Here is an 18,470-nt window from a genome sequence, read left to right on the forward strand (position 1 = left end):
ATGTCAAGATGGAGGGCTTTGTGGACTAATGTCAAGATAGAGGGGCTTTGTGGACTAATGTCAAGATGGAGGGCTTTGTGGACTAATGTCAAGATGGAGGGGTTTGTGGACTAATGTCAAGATGGATTGGCTTTGTGGACTAATGTCTAAATGGATTGGGTTTGTGGACTAATGTCAAGATGGAGGGCTTTGTGGACTAATGTCAAGATGGAGGGCTTTGTGGACTAATGTCAAGATGGAGGGCATTGTGGACTAATGTCAAGATGGAGGGCTTTGTGGACTAATGTCAAGATGGAGGGCTTTGTGGACTAATGTCAAGATGGAGGGCTTTGTGGACTAATGTCAAGATGGAGGACTTTGTGGACTAATGTCAAGATAGAGGGGATTTGTGGACTAATGTCAAGATGGATTGGCTTTGTGGACTAATGTCAAGATGGAGGGCTTTGTGGACTAATGTCAAGATAGAGGGGATTTGTGGACTAATGTCAAGATGGATTGGCTTTGTGGACTAATGTCAAGATGGAGGGCTTTGTGGACTAATGTCAAGATGGAGGGCTTTGTGGACTAATGTCTAAATCGATTGGCTTTGTGGACTAATGTCAAGATGGAGGGCTTTGTGGACTAATGTCAAGATAGAGAGGATTTGTGGACTAATGTCAAGATGGATTGGCTTTGTGGACTAATGTCAAGATGGAGGGCTTTGTGGACTAATGTCAAGATGGAGGGCTTTGTGGACTAATGTCAAGATGGAGGGCTTTGTGGACTAATGTCAAGATAGAGGGGCTTTGTGGACTAATGTCAAGATAGAGGGGCTTTGTGGACTAATGTCAAGATGGAGGGCTTTGTGGACTAATGTCAAGATGGAGGGCTTTGTGGACTAATGTCTAAATGGATTGGCTTTGTGGACTAATGTCAAGATGGAGGGCTTTGTGGACTAATGTCAAGATGGAGGGCGTTGTGGACTAATGTCAAGATGGAGGGGCTTTGTGGACTAATGTCAAGATGGAGGGGCTTTGTGGACTAATGTCAAGATGGAGGGCTTTGTGGACTAATGTCAAGATGAAGGGCTTTGTGGACTAATGTCTAAATGGATTGGCTTTGTGGACTAATGTCAAGATGGAGTTCTTTGTGGACGAATGTCAAGATGGAGGGGTTTGTGGACTAATGTCAAGATTCTCTTTTCTCTTTTTCTCTTTTCTCTTTTCTTCTCTTCCTGTCCCCCTCACTTCTCTTCTTCTCTTCCTGTGCCCCTCTCACTTCTCTTCTTCTCTTCCTGTCCCCCTCTCTCTTTTCTTCTCTTCCTGTCCCCCTCACTTCTCTTCTTCTCTTCCTGTCCCCCTCTCTCTTCTCTTCCTGTCCCCCTCTCTCTTCTCTTCCTGTCCCCCTCTCTCTTCTTTTCTTCTCTTCCTGTCCCCCTCTCTCTTCTCTTCTTCTCTTCCTGTCCCCCTCTCTCTTCTTTTCTTCTCTTCCTGTCCCCCTCTCTCTTTTCTTCTCTTCCTGTCCCCCTCACTTCTTTTCTTCTCTTCCTGTGCCCCTCTCACTTCTCTTCTTCTCTTCCTGTCCCCCTCTCTCTTTTCTTCTCTTCCTGTCCCCCTCACTTCTCTTCTTCTCTTCCTGTCCCCCTCTCTCTTCTCTTCCTGTCCCCCTCTCTCTTCTTTTCTTCTCTTCCTGTCCCCCTCTCTCTTCTCTTCTTCCCTTTCTGTCTCTCTCTCTCTTTATTTTCTGACTAATCTCCGTGTCCGTCCAGCATTTGCTGAGACCTCGGAATAGAGATGAGTCCCATCAGGAAGGCAGCGCGACGGGTTTTAGCGGCTGTGACAGCACAGAGAGACAGATGGCAGACAGGCAGGCAGCACACAGGCACTCCTCACCCAGACACAGCCACAGTGACTGACTCAGATTTTACAGGGCTGGCTAAAGATTGTGTGTGAAGAGTCGTTTTCAGACCTTAAATCCCGTTGTGCCTGAGGCCTACTACAGCAGATTCATTCAACTCTGGCTCGGCAGGCAGAGAGATGATTACCAGAGAGAGAGAGAGTGAGAGAGCGAGACCAACAACACAACACTTACTATCAGAGTATTTCAAAGTACATACTGCACCTGGGCTTATTATAATATACAGGTGCATCGTGGGAAAGTTTGAGCTTTCTACCAAGCAAAGCAAACTGATCCTATCATCTATGGGGCACAAACTAGACATGGACAAGTTTCTGTCTTTTCACCTTGAGGTGAATCTCAGTAGCATACATCTAAGAGAAGCAGCGTTATTTACTAACCTCTTCTGTTAGGACGTCGTCCTTTAAACAAAGTGGTCTATGTTGAGACAGAAGCAGAGTAATGTAGGATGCGTCGGAACAAAAAACAGTCCTCACAACCCACCTCAGCATCCGGAGGAAGACAGATGCAGTGTGGATGATGAAAATCTCAGAGCAGCAGTTTCTGTCTTACCCCCTTTCTTCTCCATCTGTCCCCCTCTCTCTTCTCCTCTCCTCTATCTGTCCACCGCTCTCTTCTCCTCTCCTCCAGAGTCCAATGGCGGCGAGCTTTACATCACTCCAGCCGGCGCTTGGCATTGTGATCTTAGGCTTGTGTGCAAACCCATTTCATGAAGCTCCCGACGAAAGTTATTGTGTTGACGTTGCTTCCAGAAACAGTTTGGAACTTGGTAGTGAGTAATGCAACCAAGGACAGACAATTTTTACACCCTACGCATTTCAGCACTTGGCGGTCCCATTTCTGTGAGCTTGTGTGGCCTACCACTTCACGGCTGAGGCGATGTTGCTCCTAGACGATTCCACTTCACAATAACAGCACTTACAGTTGGCAGGGCAGAAATTTGACGAACTTACTTGTTGGAAAGGTAGCATCCTATGATGGTGCCACATTGAAAGTCTCTGAGCTCTTCAGTAAGGCAATTCTACTGCCAATATTTGTCTATGGAGATTGCATGGCTGTGTGCTCAATTTTCTACACCTGTCAGCAACGGGTGTGATTGAAACAGCCGAGTACACACATTTTAAGGGGTGTACAAATACTTTGGAATGTATTCAGACTCCTTGACTTTTTCCACATTTTGTTAGGTTAAAGCCTTATTCTAAAATTGATTAAATTGTGTATTTTCCTCATCAATCTACACACAATACTCCATAATGACAAAGCAAAAACAGGTTTTTAGAATTGTTTGCAAATGTATTACAAATAGAAAACTGAAATATCAAATTTACATAAGTATTCTGACCTTTTGCTCAAAACTTTGTTGAAGCACCTTTGGCAGCGATTACAGAATAGAGTCTTTTTGGCTACAACGCTACAAGCTTGTATTTGAGGAGTGTCTTCCATTCTTCTCTGCAGATTCTCTCAAGCTCAGGTTGGATGGGGAGTTTTGCTGCACAGCTATTTTCAGGTCTTGGCCACTCAAGGAAATTCAGAGACTTGTCCCAAAGCTACTCCTGCGTTGTCTTGGCTGTGTGCTTAGGATTGTTGTCCTGTTGGAAGGTGAACCGTTGCCCCAGTCTGAGGTCCTGAGCGCTCTGGAGCAGGTTTTCATTAAGGATCTCTCTGTAATTTTCCTCCTTTCATCTTTGCCTCGATCCAGACTAGTCCCCCAGTCCATGCTGCTGAAAAACATCCCCACAGCATGATGCTGCCACTACCATGGTGCCAGGTTTCCTACAGACATGACGCTTGGCATTCAGGCCAAAGAGTTTAATCTTAGTTTCATCAGACCAGAGAATCTTGTTTCTCATGGTCTGAGAGTCTTTAGGTGCCTTTTGGCAAACTCCAAGCGGGCTGTCATGTGCCTTTTACTGAGGTATGGCTTCCGTCTGGCCACTCTATTAAAAATACTTGATTGGTGGAGTACTGCAAAGATAGTTGTCCTTCTGAAAGTTTATCCCATCTCCACAGAGGTACTCTGGAGCTCTGTACGAGTGACCATCGGGTTCTTGGGCACCTCCCTGAACAAGGCCCTTCTCTTCCGATTGCTCCTTCGACCTCATGGCTTGGTTTTTGCTTTGACATTTTCACTTTGTTGTTATGGGATATCGTGTGTAGATTGCTGAGGATTTTTTTTAAATGTAAAACATTTTATAATATGCCTGTAACTTAACAAAATGTGGAAAAAGTCAAGGGTTCTGATTACTTTCCCAAGGCACTGTACAGTACATCTGGGATGTTTTTCTGTCAGGTGTCCTGTCCCGTTACAGGGGAGTGTGGCAGATATGTCTTAATCCGTCATCATGAGCCTGGCTGGGTGCACTCCTGCATTTTAAATTGGCATTCTCCAGCCAGCCACGGCGTCGTAACGCAGCCCGGCAAGTCCCGTTTGCCGGTCAATTTGTCGAATGGCCATTAAGCCCCCCCCCCCCCCCCCACCCGCTCCATTGACATGTGTCAGCTGAATAACCTTTAAACTGATCTAGGGCCTGCATTGACGTGACAGCCGGCCCGATGGGACCTAACAACGCCAGAGCAACACAGCTAGTTGAGAGAGGGAGTCATTGATCTACCCCTCTCATAGTTCACTCTCTCCACTGGTTTCATCCCCCCTGTTTTCCCTCCCGCCTCGTGTTAATGAGACATGCAGAATTAGGTTAGGTCTCCATTAGATTACCGGGCCTATTCATCAGTCGTTAATCTAAATGCTCATGTAGTTACATTTCATGAGGTTTTATTGCATGTGGTTTGTCTTGTGCTGCTAGGTGGCTGTCTTATGTCCTCGTTTTATGGAGGCGCTGTTAGACTGACACTGTTGTGAAGTAAACTATCTGTCGCTCTGCTCTTTTGTTCTTTAAAAAATAACGTACGATGTTTCTAATGTTGCACTGGATAAGACTGTCAGCTAAGTGACTAAAATGTAAATTCAAAATGCTATAATTCTCTAAGACAAGCCAAGGCATAATTTTTTTCCCTGCACCAAAGTGACTGATTACCTGCAGAATAATGATGAGGTTTCACAAGACACTTGAACAGCATGTGGATGTCGTGGTAATCAATCCATTTGTCAAGTAGTCAAGTGACTTACATCTGACAGAGTTGTAGCGGTCTACATGGATTATGGTTGATAAGGAAGTTACAGTGCCTTGCGAAAGTATTCGGCCCCCTTGAACTTTGCGAACTTTTGCCACATTTCAGGCTTCAAACATGAAGATATAAAACTGTATTTTTTGGAGAAGAATCAACAACAAGTGGGACACAATCATGAAGTGGAACGACATTTATTGGATATTTCAAACTTTTTTAACAAATCAAAAACTGAAAAATTGGGCGTGCAAAATTATTCAGCCCCTTTACTTTCAGTGCAGCAAACTCTCTCCAGAAGTGCAGTGAGGATCTCTGAATGATCCAATGTTGACCTAAATGACTAATGATGATAAATACAATCCACCTGTGTGTAATCAAGTCTCCGTATAAATGCACCTGCACTGTGATAGTCTCAAAGGTCCGTTAAAAGCTTAGAGAGCATCATGAAGAACAAGGAACACACCAGGCAGGTCCGAGATACTGTTGTGAAGAAGTTTAAAGCCGGATTTGGATACAAAAAGATTTCCCAAGCTTTAAACATCCCAAGGAGCACTGTGCAAGCGATAATATTGAAATGGAAGGAGTATCAGACCACTGCAAATCTACCAAGACCTGGCCGTCCCTCTAAACTTTCAGCTCATACAAGGAGAAGACTGATCAGAGATGCAGCCAAGAGGCCCATGATCACTCTGGATGAACTGCACAGATCTACAGCTGAGGTGGGAGACTCTGTCCATAGGACAACAATGTGTCGTATATTGCACAAATCTGGCCTTTATGGAAGAGTGGCAAGAAGAAAGCCATTTCTTAAAGATATCCATAAAAAGTGTTGTTTAAAGTTTGCCACAAGCCACCTGGGAGACACACCAAACATGTGGAAGAAGGTGCTCTGGTCAGATGAAACCAAAATTGAACTTTTTGGCAACAATGTAAACGTTATGTTTGGCGTAAAAGCAACACAGCCCATCACTCTGAACACACCATTCCCACTGTCAAACATGGTGGTGGCAGCATCATGGTTTGGGCCTGCTTTTCTTCAGCAGGGACAGGGAAGATGGTTAAAATTGATGGGAAGATGGATGGAGCCAAATACAGGACCATTCTGGAAGAAAACCTGATGGAGTCTGCAAAAGACCTCAGACTGGGACGGAGATTTGTCTTCCAACAAGACAATGATCCAAAACATAAAGCAAAATCTACAATGGAATGGTTCAAAAATAAACATATCCAGGTGTAAGAATGGCCAAGTCAAAGTCCAGACCTGAATCCAATCGAGAATCTGTGGAAAGAACTGAAAACTGCTGTTCACAAATGCTCTCCATCCAACCTCACTGAGCTCGGGCTGTTTTGCAAGGAGGAATGGGAAAAAATGTCAGTCTCTCGATGTGCAAAACTGATAGAGACATACCCCAAGCGACTTACAGCTGTAATCGCAGCAAAAGGTGGCGCTACAAAGTATTAACTTAAGGGGGCTGAATAATTTTACACGCCCAATTTTTCAGTTTTTGATTTGTTAAAAAAGTTTGAAATATCCAATAAATGTCGTTCCACTTCATGATTGTGTCCCACTTGTTGTTGATTCTTCACAAAAAATACAGGTTTATATCTTTATGTTTGAAGCCTGAAATCTGGCAAAAGGTCGCAAAGATCAAGGGGGCCGAATACTTTCGCAAGGCACTATAGTTAGGGGAAATGTGCTTCATTATGTTATCATCTACTCATTGAATTGGTACATTGCACAACTGTGGTTCTTGAAATGGATTCAGCCGCAGGTGTAGAATATTCTTGGCAATGTTCCTTATTTGCCTTCTTGTGGAACTCTCTCAGGATCAGAGGGTAGGTTCAGGTTTAGACAGTTTTCAAACATAGACAAAACAATCACAGACAAACAGTAAGAACAGACACAACAGGTTGGCAGACGTACACAGACAGACAGAAAAACACTACAGACACGGTAACCAACACGACAAGAAGCAGGAGGGGCAGCAGTGGAGGGGTAACCATCACTGCTGCCCCAGGCAGGGCGAGGCGAGGTTAGCCTGAGAGCAGAGTTGTAGGTGGAGGTAGAAGCACACAAAATGGCCACCAATCAAATCACAGCATGCATTAGCAAGAAGGAGGAGGAGTCACCGAGGTAGTTACAGGAAGTTAGTCTTCTAGTCTACTGTATAGACATGCCACAAATGCCTTCTACTGGCAGCAACATATATAGAATAGAAAAACAGATATACTTTGCAGCAATAAAATAATTTTTATGCCACCTGCATTCAAAATCGACATGTATATGCAGAAAGGCTGAGAGAAAGAAGGCGGGGTGGGCGTGGGGTTGGGTGGGGTGGGGGGAGGGAGGGAGGGAGGGAGGGTGGGCGGGCGGGGAGTCATTCTTTCAGACACAACTTTCTTGAGACAGAATGGGGTTGCCTGCACAAGGCCCAACCAAAGTATGATGGCAAGAAAATATTGTGTTGCCTTTCATTTCCTGTGTTGTAAATGGAAAATAGGGTATGTTTCAGAATCGGCCTTTAATAATGGCACAGTAAACATCAACAAGAAGATGAGTAGGAGTACTGTTGTTTCACTTTCAACCACAGAGATATCATGCGGCACAAGATGAGGCAAAGGGGAGGGATCAGCTCTATCCTGGTAGATGGGCGGATGAGGAGAACAAAATCAATAAGTCCGGACAACTCAAATCATAAGCAAAAGAAGAGTAAGACAGAAAGGGTACAGAAGAGTAGACAGAAAGGGTACAGAAGAGTAAGACAGAAAGGGTACAGAAGAGTAAGACAGAAAGGGTACAGAAGAGTAAGACAGAAAGGGTACAGAAGAGTAAGACAGAAAGGGTACAGAAGAGTAAGACAGAAAGGGTACAGAAGAGTAAGACAGAAAGGGTACAGAAGAGTAAGACAGAAAGGGTACAGAAGAGTAAGACAGAAAGGGTACAGAAGAGTAAGACAGAAAGGGTACAGAAGAGTAAGACAGAAAGGGTACAGAAGAGTAAGACAGAAAGGGTACAGAAGAGTAAGACAGAAAGGGTACAGAAGAGTAGACAGAAAGGGTACAGAAGAGTAGACAGAAAGGGTACAGAAGAGTAGACAGAAAGGGTACAGAAGAGTAGACAGAAAGGGTACAGAAGAGTAGACAGAAAGGGTACAGAAGAGTAAGACAGAAAGGGTACAGAAGAGTAAGACAGAAAGGGTACAGAAGAGTAAGACAGAAAGGGTACAGAAGAGTAGACAGAAAGGGTACAGAAGAGTAGACAGAAAGGGTACAGAAGAGTAGACAGAAAGGGTACAGAAGAGTAAGACAGAAAGGGTACAGAAGAGTAAGACAGAAAGGGTACAGAAGAGTAGACAGAAAGGGTACAGAAGAGTAGACAGAAAGGGTACAGAAGAGTAAGACAGAAAGGGTACAGAAGAGTAGACAGAAAGGGTACAGAAGAGTAAGACAGAAAGGGTACAGAAGAGTAAGACAGAAAGGGTACAGAAGAGTAAGACAGAAAGGGTACAGAAGAGTAAGACAGAAAGGGTACAGAAGAGTAGACAGAAAGGGTACAGAAGAGTAGAGATGTCCAGAATACACTTCACTATGGAAAAGAAAAAGATTCAAACATAAAAGAAACACAACAAATTCAAAAAAATGTCATGCAACTGTTCATAAAACCTGAGGCAGAGGGGCAGCATGAGGGTATGAATGTCTGTGTCAACATAGTGAGATGCATGTATGACTGTTTAGGACTAAATGTAGTTTATTGTTACCCCTGCAGTATGCCTCCATGAGGGGGTACCAAGTTAACTCAACTCTGACTGACAAGTGCAGAATATTCTGTACTTACTCAAACTTTTGCTTCTGAGAATACTTGGGATTTAAGTTTTGGAAGTTAAACTTTTAAATTGTTCAAGCTGTCTGCCATGTCCATTTAATTTCACCTGTCCTTAGGTAAACAAAGTCATTACAACTTCATGCATTGAGATAACATAAAGCTATCATATGTATTGAGATAACATAAAGCTGTCATATGTATTGAGATAACATAAAGCTAACATATGTATTGAGATAACATAAAGCTATCATATGTATGGAGATAACATAAAGCTAACATATGTATTGAGATAACATAAAGCTATCATATGTATTGAGATAACATAAAGCTAACATATGTATTGAGATAACATAAAGCTATCATATGTATTGAGATAACATACAGCTGTCACATGTATTGAGATAACATAAAGCTAACATATGTATTGAGATAACATAAAGCTATCATATGCATTGAGATAACATAAAGCTATCATGTGTATTGAGATAACATAAAGCTATCATGTGTATTGAGATAACATAAAGCTATCATGTGCATTGAGATAACATAAAGCTAACATATGCATTGAGATAACATAAAGCTATCATATGTATTGAGATAGCTTTATGTTATCATATGCATTGAGATAACATAAAGCTAACATATGCATTGAGATAACATAAAGCTATCATATGTATTGAGATAACATAAAGCTATCATATGCATTGAGATAACATAAAGCTAACATATGCATTGAGATAACATAAAGCTATCATATGCATTGAGATAACATAAAGCTATCATGTGTATTGAGATAACATAAAGCTATCATATGTATTGAGATAACATAAAGCTATCATATGTATTGAGATAACATAAAGCTATCATATGTATTGAGATAACATAAAGCTATCATATGTATTGAGATAACATAAAGCTATCATATGTATTGAGATAACATAAAGCTATCATATGTATTGAGATAACATAAAGCTAACATATGCATTGAGATAACATAAAGCTATCATATGCATTGAGATAACATAAAGCTATCATGTGTATTGAGATAACATAAAGCTATCATATGTATTGAGATAACATAAAGCTATCATATGTATTGAGATAACATAAAGCTATCATATGTATTGAGATAACATAAAGCTATCATATGTATTGAGATAACATAAAGCTATCATATGTATTGAGATAACATAAAGCTATCATATGTATTGCTTTAAAGAGAACATTTAACGGGCCACATAAAAAAACAACATTCCTACTAAAAACCGTAACCACAATGCCTTTAGCCCACGATACAACTTAAGGTCACAAAGCTCTAGAGATTATAAACTGTACAATTACTTCCTTATCCACATATTCGGAAACCTCTTTCAACACGGAAAAATATAAAAAAATAATTAAATCAAATATATAATTAACTAAGCCGAATCGCTGATTCATTATCTCCTGCCAGGGATAACAGAATAGGCCAATACATAGTTTTCAGGTGGTCTTAATGAAAACCGATTTACATTGTGCTGAGAAAAAAGTGGACATATGTTTGATAATTAGCCCAGGCATATTTAGGCAGATTAGCTTGGAATTAATTAGTGTTCGATGATGGCATTTGGAAGGACAGCCCACTAATACATTTTTTTTTTAGATCGCTAGAGAATGACATCCACAGGAGGGGAGAGAAGGGGAGGAATTGACTTCCACAGGAGGGGAGAGAGAAGGGAGAAAGACTTCCACAGGAGGGGAGAAAGGGGGAGAATGACATCCACAGGAGAGGAGAGAGGCAGAGAGGGGGAGAAAGACTTCCACAAGAGTGGAGAGAGGGGGAGAATGACATTCACAGGAGTGGAGAGAGGGGGAGAATGACATTCACATGAGTGGAGAGAGGCGAAGAATGACATTCACAGGAGTGGAGAGAGGGGTAGAATGATTTCCACAGGAGTGGAGAGAGGGGATAATGACTTCCACAGGAGGGGAGAAAGGGAGAGAATGACATCCACAGGAGAGGAGAGAGGCAGCGAGGGGGAGATTGACTTCCACAGGATGGTAGAGAGGGGGAGAAAGACTTCCACAAGAGTGGAGAGAGGGGGAGAATGACATTCACAGGAGTGGAGAGAGGAGGAGAATGACATTCACAGGAGTGGAGAGAGGGTGAGAATGACATTCACAGGAGTGGAGAGAGGGTGAGAATGACATTCACAGGAGTGGAGAGAGGGGGAGAATGACTTCCACAGGAGTGGAGAGAGGGGGAGAATGGCATTCACAGGAGTGGAGAGAGGGGTAGAATGACTTCCACAGGAGTGGAGAGAGGGTGAGAATGACATTCACAGGAGTGGAGACAGGGGTAGAATGACTTCCACAGGAGTGGAGAGAGGGGGAGAATGACATTCACAGGAGTGGAGAGAGGGGGAGAATGACATTCACAGGAGTGGAGAGAGGGGGAGAATGACATTCACATGAGTGGAGAGAGTTGGAGAATGACATTCACAGGAGTGGAGAGAGGGGGAGAATGACATTCACAGGAGTGGAGAGAGGGGAAAAAGACTCCCACAATAGGAGAGAGAGGGGGTGAATGTCTTCCACAGAAGTGCAGAGAGGGGGAGAATGACATTCACAGGAGGGAAAGGGAGGGAGAGAGAATTACTTCCACAGGATGATAGAGAGGTGGAGAATAAATTCCACAAGAGAGGAGCGAGGGGGAGAATGACTTTCACAAGAGGGGAGAGAATGACTTCCACACTAAAGGAGAGGGGGAGAATGACATCCACAGGAAGGGAGAGGTGAGATAATGACTTTCACGGGTGTGGAGAGAGGGAGGGAGAATGACTTCCACAGGAGGGTAGAGGGGAGAGGGGGAGAATGACTTCCACAGGAAGGTAGAGGGGAGAGGGTGAGAATGACTTCCACAGGAGGGGAGAGAGGGGCGGAGAGAGGGGAAAACGACTCCACCGGAGGGTAGAGGGGAGAGGGGGAGAATGAATTCCACAGGAGGGGAGACTGGGGAGAATGACTTCCACAAGAGGAAAGAGAGAGGCAGAATGTCTTCCACGGAAGTACAGAGAGGGGGGAGAATGACTTCCACAGGAGGGACAAGACAGAGATAATTAATTCCACAGGAGGGGTAGAGAGGGGGAGGATGACTTCCATAGGAGAACATCGAGGGGGAGAATGACTTCCACAGGATGATAGCGAGGGGGATAATGACTTAGACAAGAGGGGACAGAGGGGGAGAGAATGAATTCCACAAGAGAGGAAAGAGGGAGAGAACATCTTCCACAAGTGTGGAGAGAGAGGGAGAATGACTACAACAGGAGGGGCGAGAGGGGGAGAATGAATTCCACAGCAGGGGAGACTGGGGAGAATGACTTCCACAAGAGGAAAGAGAGAGGCAGAATGTCTTCCACGGAAGTACAGAGAGGGGGGAGAATGACTTCCACAGGAGGGACAAGACAGAGATAATTAATTCCACAGGAGGGTTAGAGAGGGGGAGGATGACTTCCATAGGAGAACATCGAGGGGGAGAATGACTTCCACAGGATGATAGCGAGGGGGATAATGACTTAGACAAGAGGGGACAGAGGGGGAGAGAATGAATTCCACAAGAGAGGAAAGAGGGAGAGAACATCTTCCACAAGTGTGGAGAGAGAGGGAGAATGACTACAACAGGAGGGGCGAGAGGGGGAGAATGACATCCACAGGAGTGAAGATGATTACTTCCACACGAGAGGAGAGAGGGGGAGAATGACATCCACAGGAGAGGAGGGGGAGAATGACTTCCACAGGAGTGAAGATGATTACTTCCACACGAGAGGAGAGAGGGGGAGAATGACATCCACAGGAGAGGAGGGGGAGAATGACTTCCACAGGAGGGGAGATGATTACTTCCACACGAGAGGAGAGAGGGGGAGAATGACATCCACAGGACAGAAGAGAGGGGGAGAATGGCTTCCACAGGAGAGGAGAGCGGGGGAGAATGACTTCCACAGGAGGGGAGATGATTACTTCCACACGAGAGGAGAGAGGGGGAGAATGACATCCACAGGACAGGAGAGAGGGGGAGAATGACTTCCACAGGATGGTAGAGAGGGGAAGAATGACTTCCACAGGAGGTTGGAGAGGGGGAGAATGACTTCCACAGGAGGGAGGAGAGGGGGAAAATGACTTCCACAGGTTGGAGGAGAGGGGGAGAATGACTTCCACAGGATGATAGCGAGGTGGAGAATGACTTCCACAGGACAGGAGAGAGGGGGAGAATGACTTCCACATGAGAGGAGAGAGGGGGAGAATGACTTCCACAGGAGAGGAGAGAGGGGGAGAATGACTTCCACAGGAGAGGAGAAAGGGGGAGAATGACTTCCACACTACGGTAAAGAGGGGAAGAATGACTTTTACGGGATGAGAGAGGGAGAGAATGACTTCCACAAGAGAAGGGAGAGAATAATTTCCACAAGAGGGGAGAATTACTTTTACGGGATGAGAGAGGGGGAGAATGACTTCCGCAGGATGATAGCGAGGGGGAGAATGACTTCCACAGGAGAGAAGAGAGGGGGAGAATGACATCCACAGGAGGGGAGATGATTACTTCCACACGAGAGGAGAGAGGGGGAGAATGACTTCCACAGGAGGGGAGAGAGGGGGAGAATGACTTCCACAGTACGGTAAAGAGGGGAAGAATGACTTTTACGGGATGAGAGAGGGGGAGAATGACTTCCACAAGAGGAGGGAGAGAATAATTTACACAAGAGGGGAGAATGACTTTTACGGGATGAGCGAGGGGGAGAATGAATTCCACAAGAGGAGGGAATGACTTACACAGTAGGGGAGAGAAGGGGAGAATGACATCCACAGGATGGTAGAGAGGGGGAGAATGACATCCACAGGAGGGGAGATGATTACTTCCACACGAGAGGAGAGAGGGGGAGAATGACATCCACAGGACAGGAGAGAGGGGGAGAATGACTTCCACAGGTGACGAGAGAGGGGGAGAATGACTTCCACAGGAGAGGAGAGAGGGGAGAATGACTTCCACAGGAGGGGAGATGATTACTTCCACACGAGAGGAGAGAGGGGGAGAATGACATCCACGGGAGAGGAGGGGGAGAATGACTTCCACAGGACAGGAGAGAGGGGGAGAATGACTTCCACAGGAGAGGAGAGAGGGGGAGAATGACTTCCACATGAGAGGAGAAAGGGGGAGAATGACTTCCACACTACGGTAAAGAGGGGAAGAATGACTTTTAAGGGATGAGAGAGGGGGAGAATGACTTCCACAAGACGAGGGAGAGAATAATTTCCACAAGAGGGGAGAATGACTTTTACGGGATGAGAGAGGGGGAGAATGAATTCCACAAGAGGGGAGAATGACTTCCACAGGAGGGGAGAGAAGGGGAGAATGACATCCACAGGATGGTAGAGAGAGGGAGAATGATATCCACAGGAGGGGAGATGATTACTTCCACACGAGAGGAGAGAGGGGGAGAATGACATCCACAGGTTGGTAGAGAGGGGGAGAATGACTTCCACAGGACAGGAGAGAGGGGGAGAATGAATTCCACAGGATGGTAGAGAGGGGGAGAATGAATTCCACAGGATGGTAGAGAGGGGGAGAATGAATTCCACAAGAGGGGAGAGGGGGAGAATGACTTCCACAGGAGGGGAGAGAGGGGGAGAATGACTTCCACAGTACAGTAAAGAGGGGAAGAATGACTTTTGCGGGATGAGAGAGGGGGAGAATGACTTCCACAAGAGGAGGGAGAGAATCATTTCCACAAGAGGGGCGAATGACTTTTACGGGATGAGAGAGGGGGAGAATAAATTCCACAAGAGGGGAGAATAACTTCCACAGGAGGGGAGAGAAGGGGAGAATGACATCCACAGGATGGTAGAGAGGGGGAGAATGACATCCACAGGATGGTAGAGAGGGGGAGAATGACATCCACAGGAGGGGAGATGATTACTTCCACACGAGAGGAGAGAGGGGGAGAATGACATCCACAGGTTGGTAGAGAGGGGGAGAATGACTTCCACAGGACAGGAGAGAGGGGGAGAATGACTTCCACAGGAGAGGAGAGAGGGGGAGAATGACTTCCACAGGTTGCTAGAGAGGGGGAGAATGACTTCCACAGGATGGTAGAGAGGCGGAGAATGACTTCCACAGGTTGGTAGAGAGGGGGAGAATGACTTCCACAGGATGGTAGAGAGGGGGAGAATGACTTCCACATGATGGTAGAGAGGGGGAGAATGACTTCCACAGGATGGTAGAGAGGGGGAGAATGACTTCCACAGGATGGTAGAGAGGGGGAGAATGACTTCCACAGGATGGTAGAGAGGGGGAGAATGACTTCCACATGATGGTAGAGAGGGGGAGAATGACTTCCACAGGAGGGAGGAGAGGGGGAGAATGACTTCCACAGGAGGGAGGAGAGGGGGAGAATGACTTCCACAGGAAGGAGGAGAGGGGAAGAATGACTTCCACAGGGATTCAGGAGAGGAGAGAGCGAGAGAGGCCCTTCACACAATAGTCATAGAATTTGAATATTCAATAGTCCACCGGAACATTTACCAACCACAGAACGGTGACTTGAATGGGGATGTCTGTTCTGGGTAGTTTATGTCTATGCTGGTTCACATTGAACCAGGCAATATTTGTTTGTAGTTATTAATTTTCAGGACTAGTAGGAGTGTATCAGACAGTATTTGTTTGTAGTTATTCATTTTCAGGACTAGTAGGAGTGTATCAGAATATTTGTTTGTAGTTATTCATTTTCAGGACTAATAGGAGTGTATCAGAATATTTGTTTGTAGTTATTCATTTTCAGGACTAATAGGAGTGTATCTGGATGAATTATCCTCATGACAGACAATATGATTGGCTGTGCTCTGATGGGGCTGAGCTGAGCTCTGTTGGGGACATGACAGACAGCTTATCATTAATATTAGCATGCAGCAAACCGTTCCTAAACCCAAGTTGTCTCAAAACAAGTGATATGTTTCCATTTCAAATCTACTTCCTGCTCAGCTCTGGCATTATGCGTTATCATTATTATTATTATTATTATTTCACACTACTGAGAGTTATAACTCACTTCAACCTGGTGACAACTATGTGTGGTGAGGCAGGAGAGAGAGAAACGATGCACACAGAAGTTGGAGGATATCTGTTGTCTATTAGAGTGTTTCAGGTAAGGCAAGCCTCCAACGTATAAGGAAACAAAAGGAACAAACAGGAGAAAGAGAGAAGAGAGAGGGGGGAGGACTGGGTATGTTGTAGTTAGTCTGCTACATATCACAGTATCTATGCTGAAAGCATTTTTTTTGTTCCTTTTAAAAAATAATCTCAAAATGTATCCTCTGTCGAGAAGAAGCACACACACGCACAGCGAGAAACATGTCAACCATGTAAAACAGGACAGATACATTTTGAAGCATCAGTGTAAACATGGAGCTTGATACTAATTCGGTACTTTTTTGATTGAAAGTTTGCTCTCCTTTGAATGCTGAGAGAAAACAATTTAGTATTCACGCTTTTAACCATGTTAACGACCAGAGGCCCCACAGCTCAGTGTAATTTGTATCAGAGACTATAATCCAACTGCATTACAGACTACAACACTATGACATATGCGGGTGTGTAGAACTATGAATACATTTACTCAGAGTTTGGAGCATAAATATAACTTCAAAACTTCAGAAGTGACTTTTCTACAGAGGGCCTGCTAAGGATTTACTTTCATCATCTTCAAAGTGCTGGGAGCTCTTTCAACTTTCCACATACGTATAGCTGAAACCCTCAGACCCTTACTGCTGTATCTCATGGTGCTTTTAGGGAGTATTCTGAAGTTACAGTTTAGGCTCCCATGGGACCTGATGCTTAGAAGAGAACGATCCTCTTTTTTTTGGGGGTTTTGGTTGCAAATCAATCAAAGGAATAAAAATAGACTGGTAGGTCTGAGCAAGCACAACTCGACACACCCATCCCACCTGCGTGTCCGGAATCACACTCCTCCAGATCCTCGTCGTCGCTGGAACACTCCGCCGACGATACTATGTCATCTGTCGTCTGCCGGGGCAAGCGCGACACCGGGACAGACAGAGAAGAGACAGCAGAGAACATGGTGAGAGGCTGCACATCACATACATTGTGGCAGACAGTGGACCCATACAGTCACCTACCTAAATATATCTGTATGGAAGATTGATCCCACCAGAAGCCAACCTAGAGTGGCAATAGAGCACATCCAGTCTCCTACTACCATCCCACTCCAGCCTAAACTAAATACCTAGCCAGCCTGTACTAAATACCTAGCCAGCCTGTACTAAATAGCTAGACAGCCTGTACTAAATACCTAGACAGCCTGTACTAAATACCTAGCCAGCCTGTACTAAATAGCTAGACAGCCTGTACTAAATACCTAGCCAGTCTGTACTAAATAGCTAGACAGCCTGTACTAAATACATAGACAGCCTGTACTAAATATCAAGCCAGCCTAAACTAAATACCAAGCCAGCCTGTACTAAATACCTAGACAGCCTGTACTAAATACCTAGACAGCCTGTACTAAATACCTAGCCAGCCTGTACTAAATACCTAGACAGCCTAAACTAAATACCTAGCCAGCCTGTACTAAATAGCTAGCCAGCCTGTACTAAATACCTAGCCAGCCTGTACTAAATAGCTAGACAGCCTGTACTAAATACCTAGCCAGCCTGTACTAAATACCTAGCCAGCCTGTACTAAATAGCTAGACAGCCTGTACTAAATACCTAGACAGCCTGTACTAAATACCTAGCCAGCCTGTACTAAATAGCTAGACAGCCTGTACTAAATACCTAGCCAGCCTGTACTAAATAGCTAGACAGCCTGTACTAAATACATAGACAGCCTGTACTAAATACCAAACCAGCCTAAACTAAATACCAAGCCAGCCTGTACTAAATACCTAGACAGCCTGTACTAAATACCTAGACAGCCTGTACTAAATACCTAGCCAGCCTGTACTAAATACCTAGCCAGCCTGTACTAAATACCTAGACAGCCTGTACTAAATACCTAGACAGCCTGTACTAAATACCTAGCCAGCCTGTACTAAATACCTAGACAGCCTGTACTAAATACCTAGACAGCATGTACTAAATACCTAGCCAGCCTGTACTAAATACCTAGACAGCCTGTACTAAATATCTAGCCAGCCTGTACTAAGTACCTAGCCAGCCTGTACTAAATACCTAGCCAGCCTGTACTAAATACCTAGCCAGCCTGTACTAAATACCTAGACAGCCTGTACTAAATACCTAGCCAGCCTGTACTAAATACCTAGACAGCCTGTACTAAATACCTAGCCAGCCTGTACTAAATACCTAGCCAGCCTGTACTAAATAGCTAGACAGGCTATACTAAATATCTAAACAGCCTGTACTAAATACCTAGACAGCCTAAACTAAATACCTAGCCAGCCTGTACTAAATAGCTAGCCAGCCTGTACTAAATACCTAGCCAGCCTGTACTAAATAGCTAGACAGCCTGTACTAAATACCTAGCCAGCCTGTACTAAATAGCTAGACAGCCTGTAATAAATACCTAGCCAGCCTGTACTAAATACCTAGACAGCCTGTACTAAATACCTAGACAGCC

The 18,470-nt window shown here is 44.6% G+C and overlaps 1 protein-coding gene across 16 annotated transcripts in view; it reads right to left on the reverse strand.

The window, feature by feature from the left end:
• Positions 1-18,470, reverse strand: part of LOC110522572 (neurexin-3b) — a 628,889-nt gene that overhangs the window by 9,808 nt on the left and 600,611 nt on the right. For all 16 annotated transcript variants that reach the window (XR_016495480.1, XR_016495481.1, XR_016495482.1 and 13 more), the window contains one exon: positions 16,820-16,898. Coding sequence is in view for 12 of the 16 variants with exons in the window: in XM_090233216.1 (XP_090089342.1) it covers positions 16,820-16,898 (79 nt within the window). In the remaining 4 variants the exon portion in view is untranslated. The remainder of the gene's footprint in view (positions 1-16,819; positions 16,899-18,470) is intronic.

The sequence above is a fragment of the Oncorhynchus mykiss genome, chromosome 4, assembly GCF_057628025.1.
Source record: "Oncorhynchus mykiss isolate SJ-2025 chromosome 4, ASM5762802v1, whole genome shotgun sequence".
Classification (NCBI taxonomy): Eukaryota; Metazoa; Chordata; class Actinopteri; order Salmoniformes; family Salmonidae; genus Oncorhynchus; species Oncorhynchus mykiss.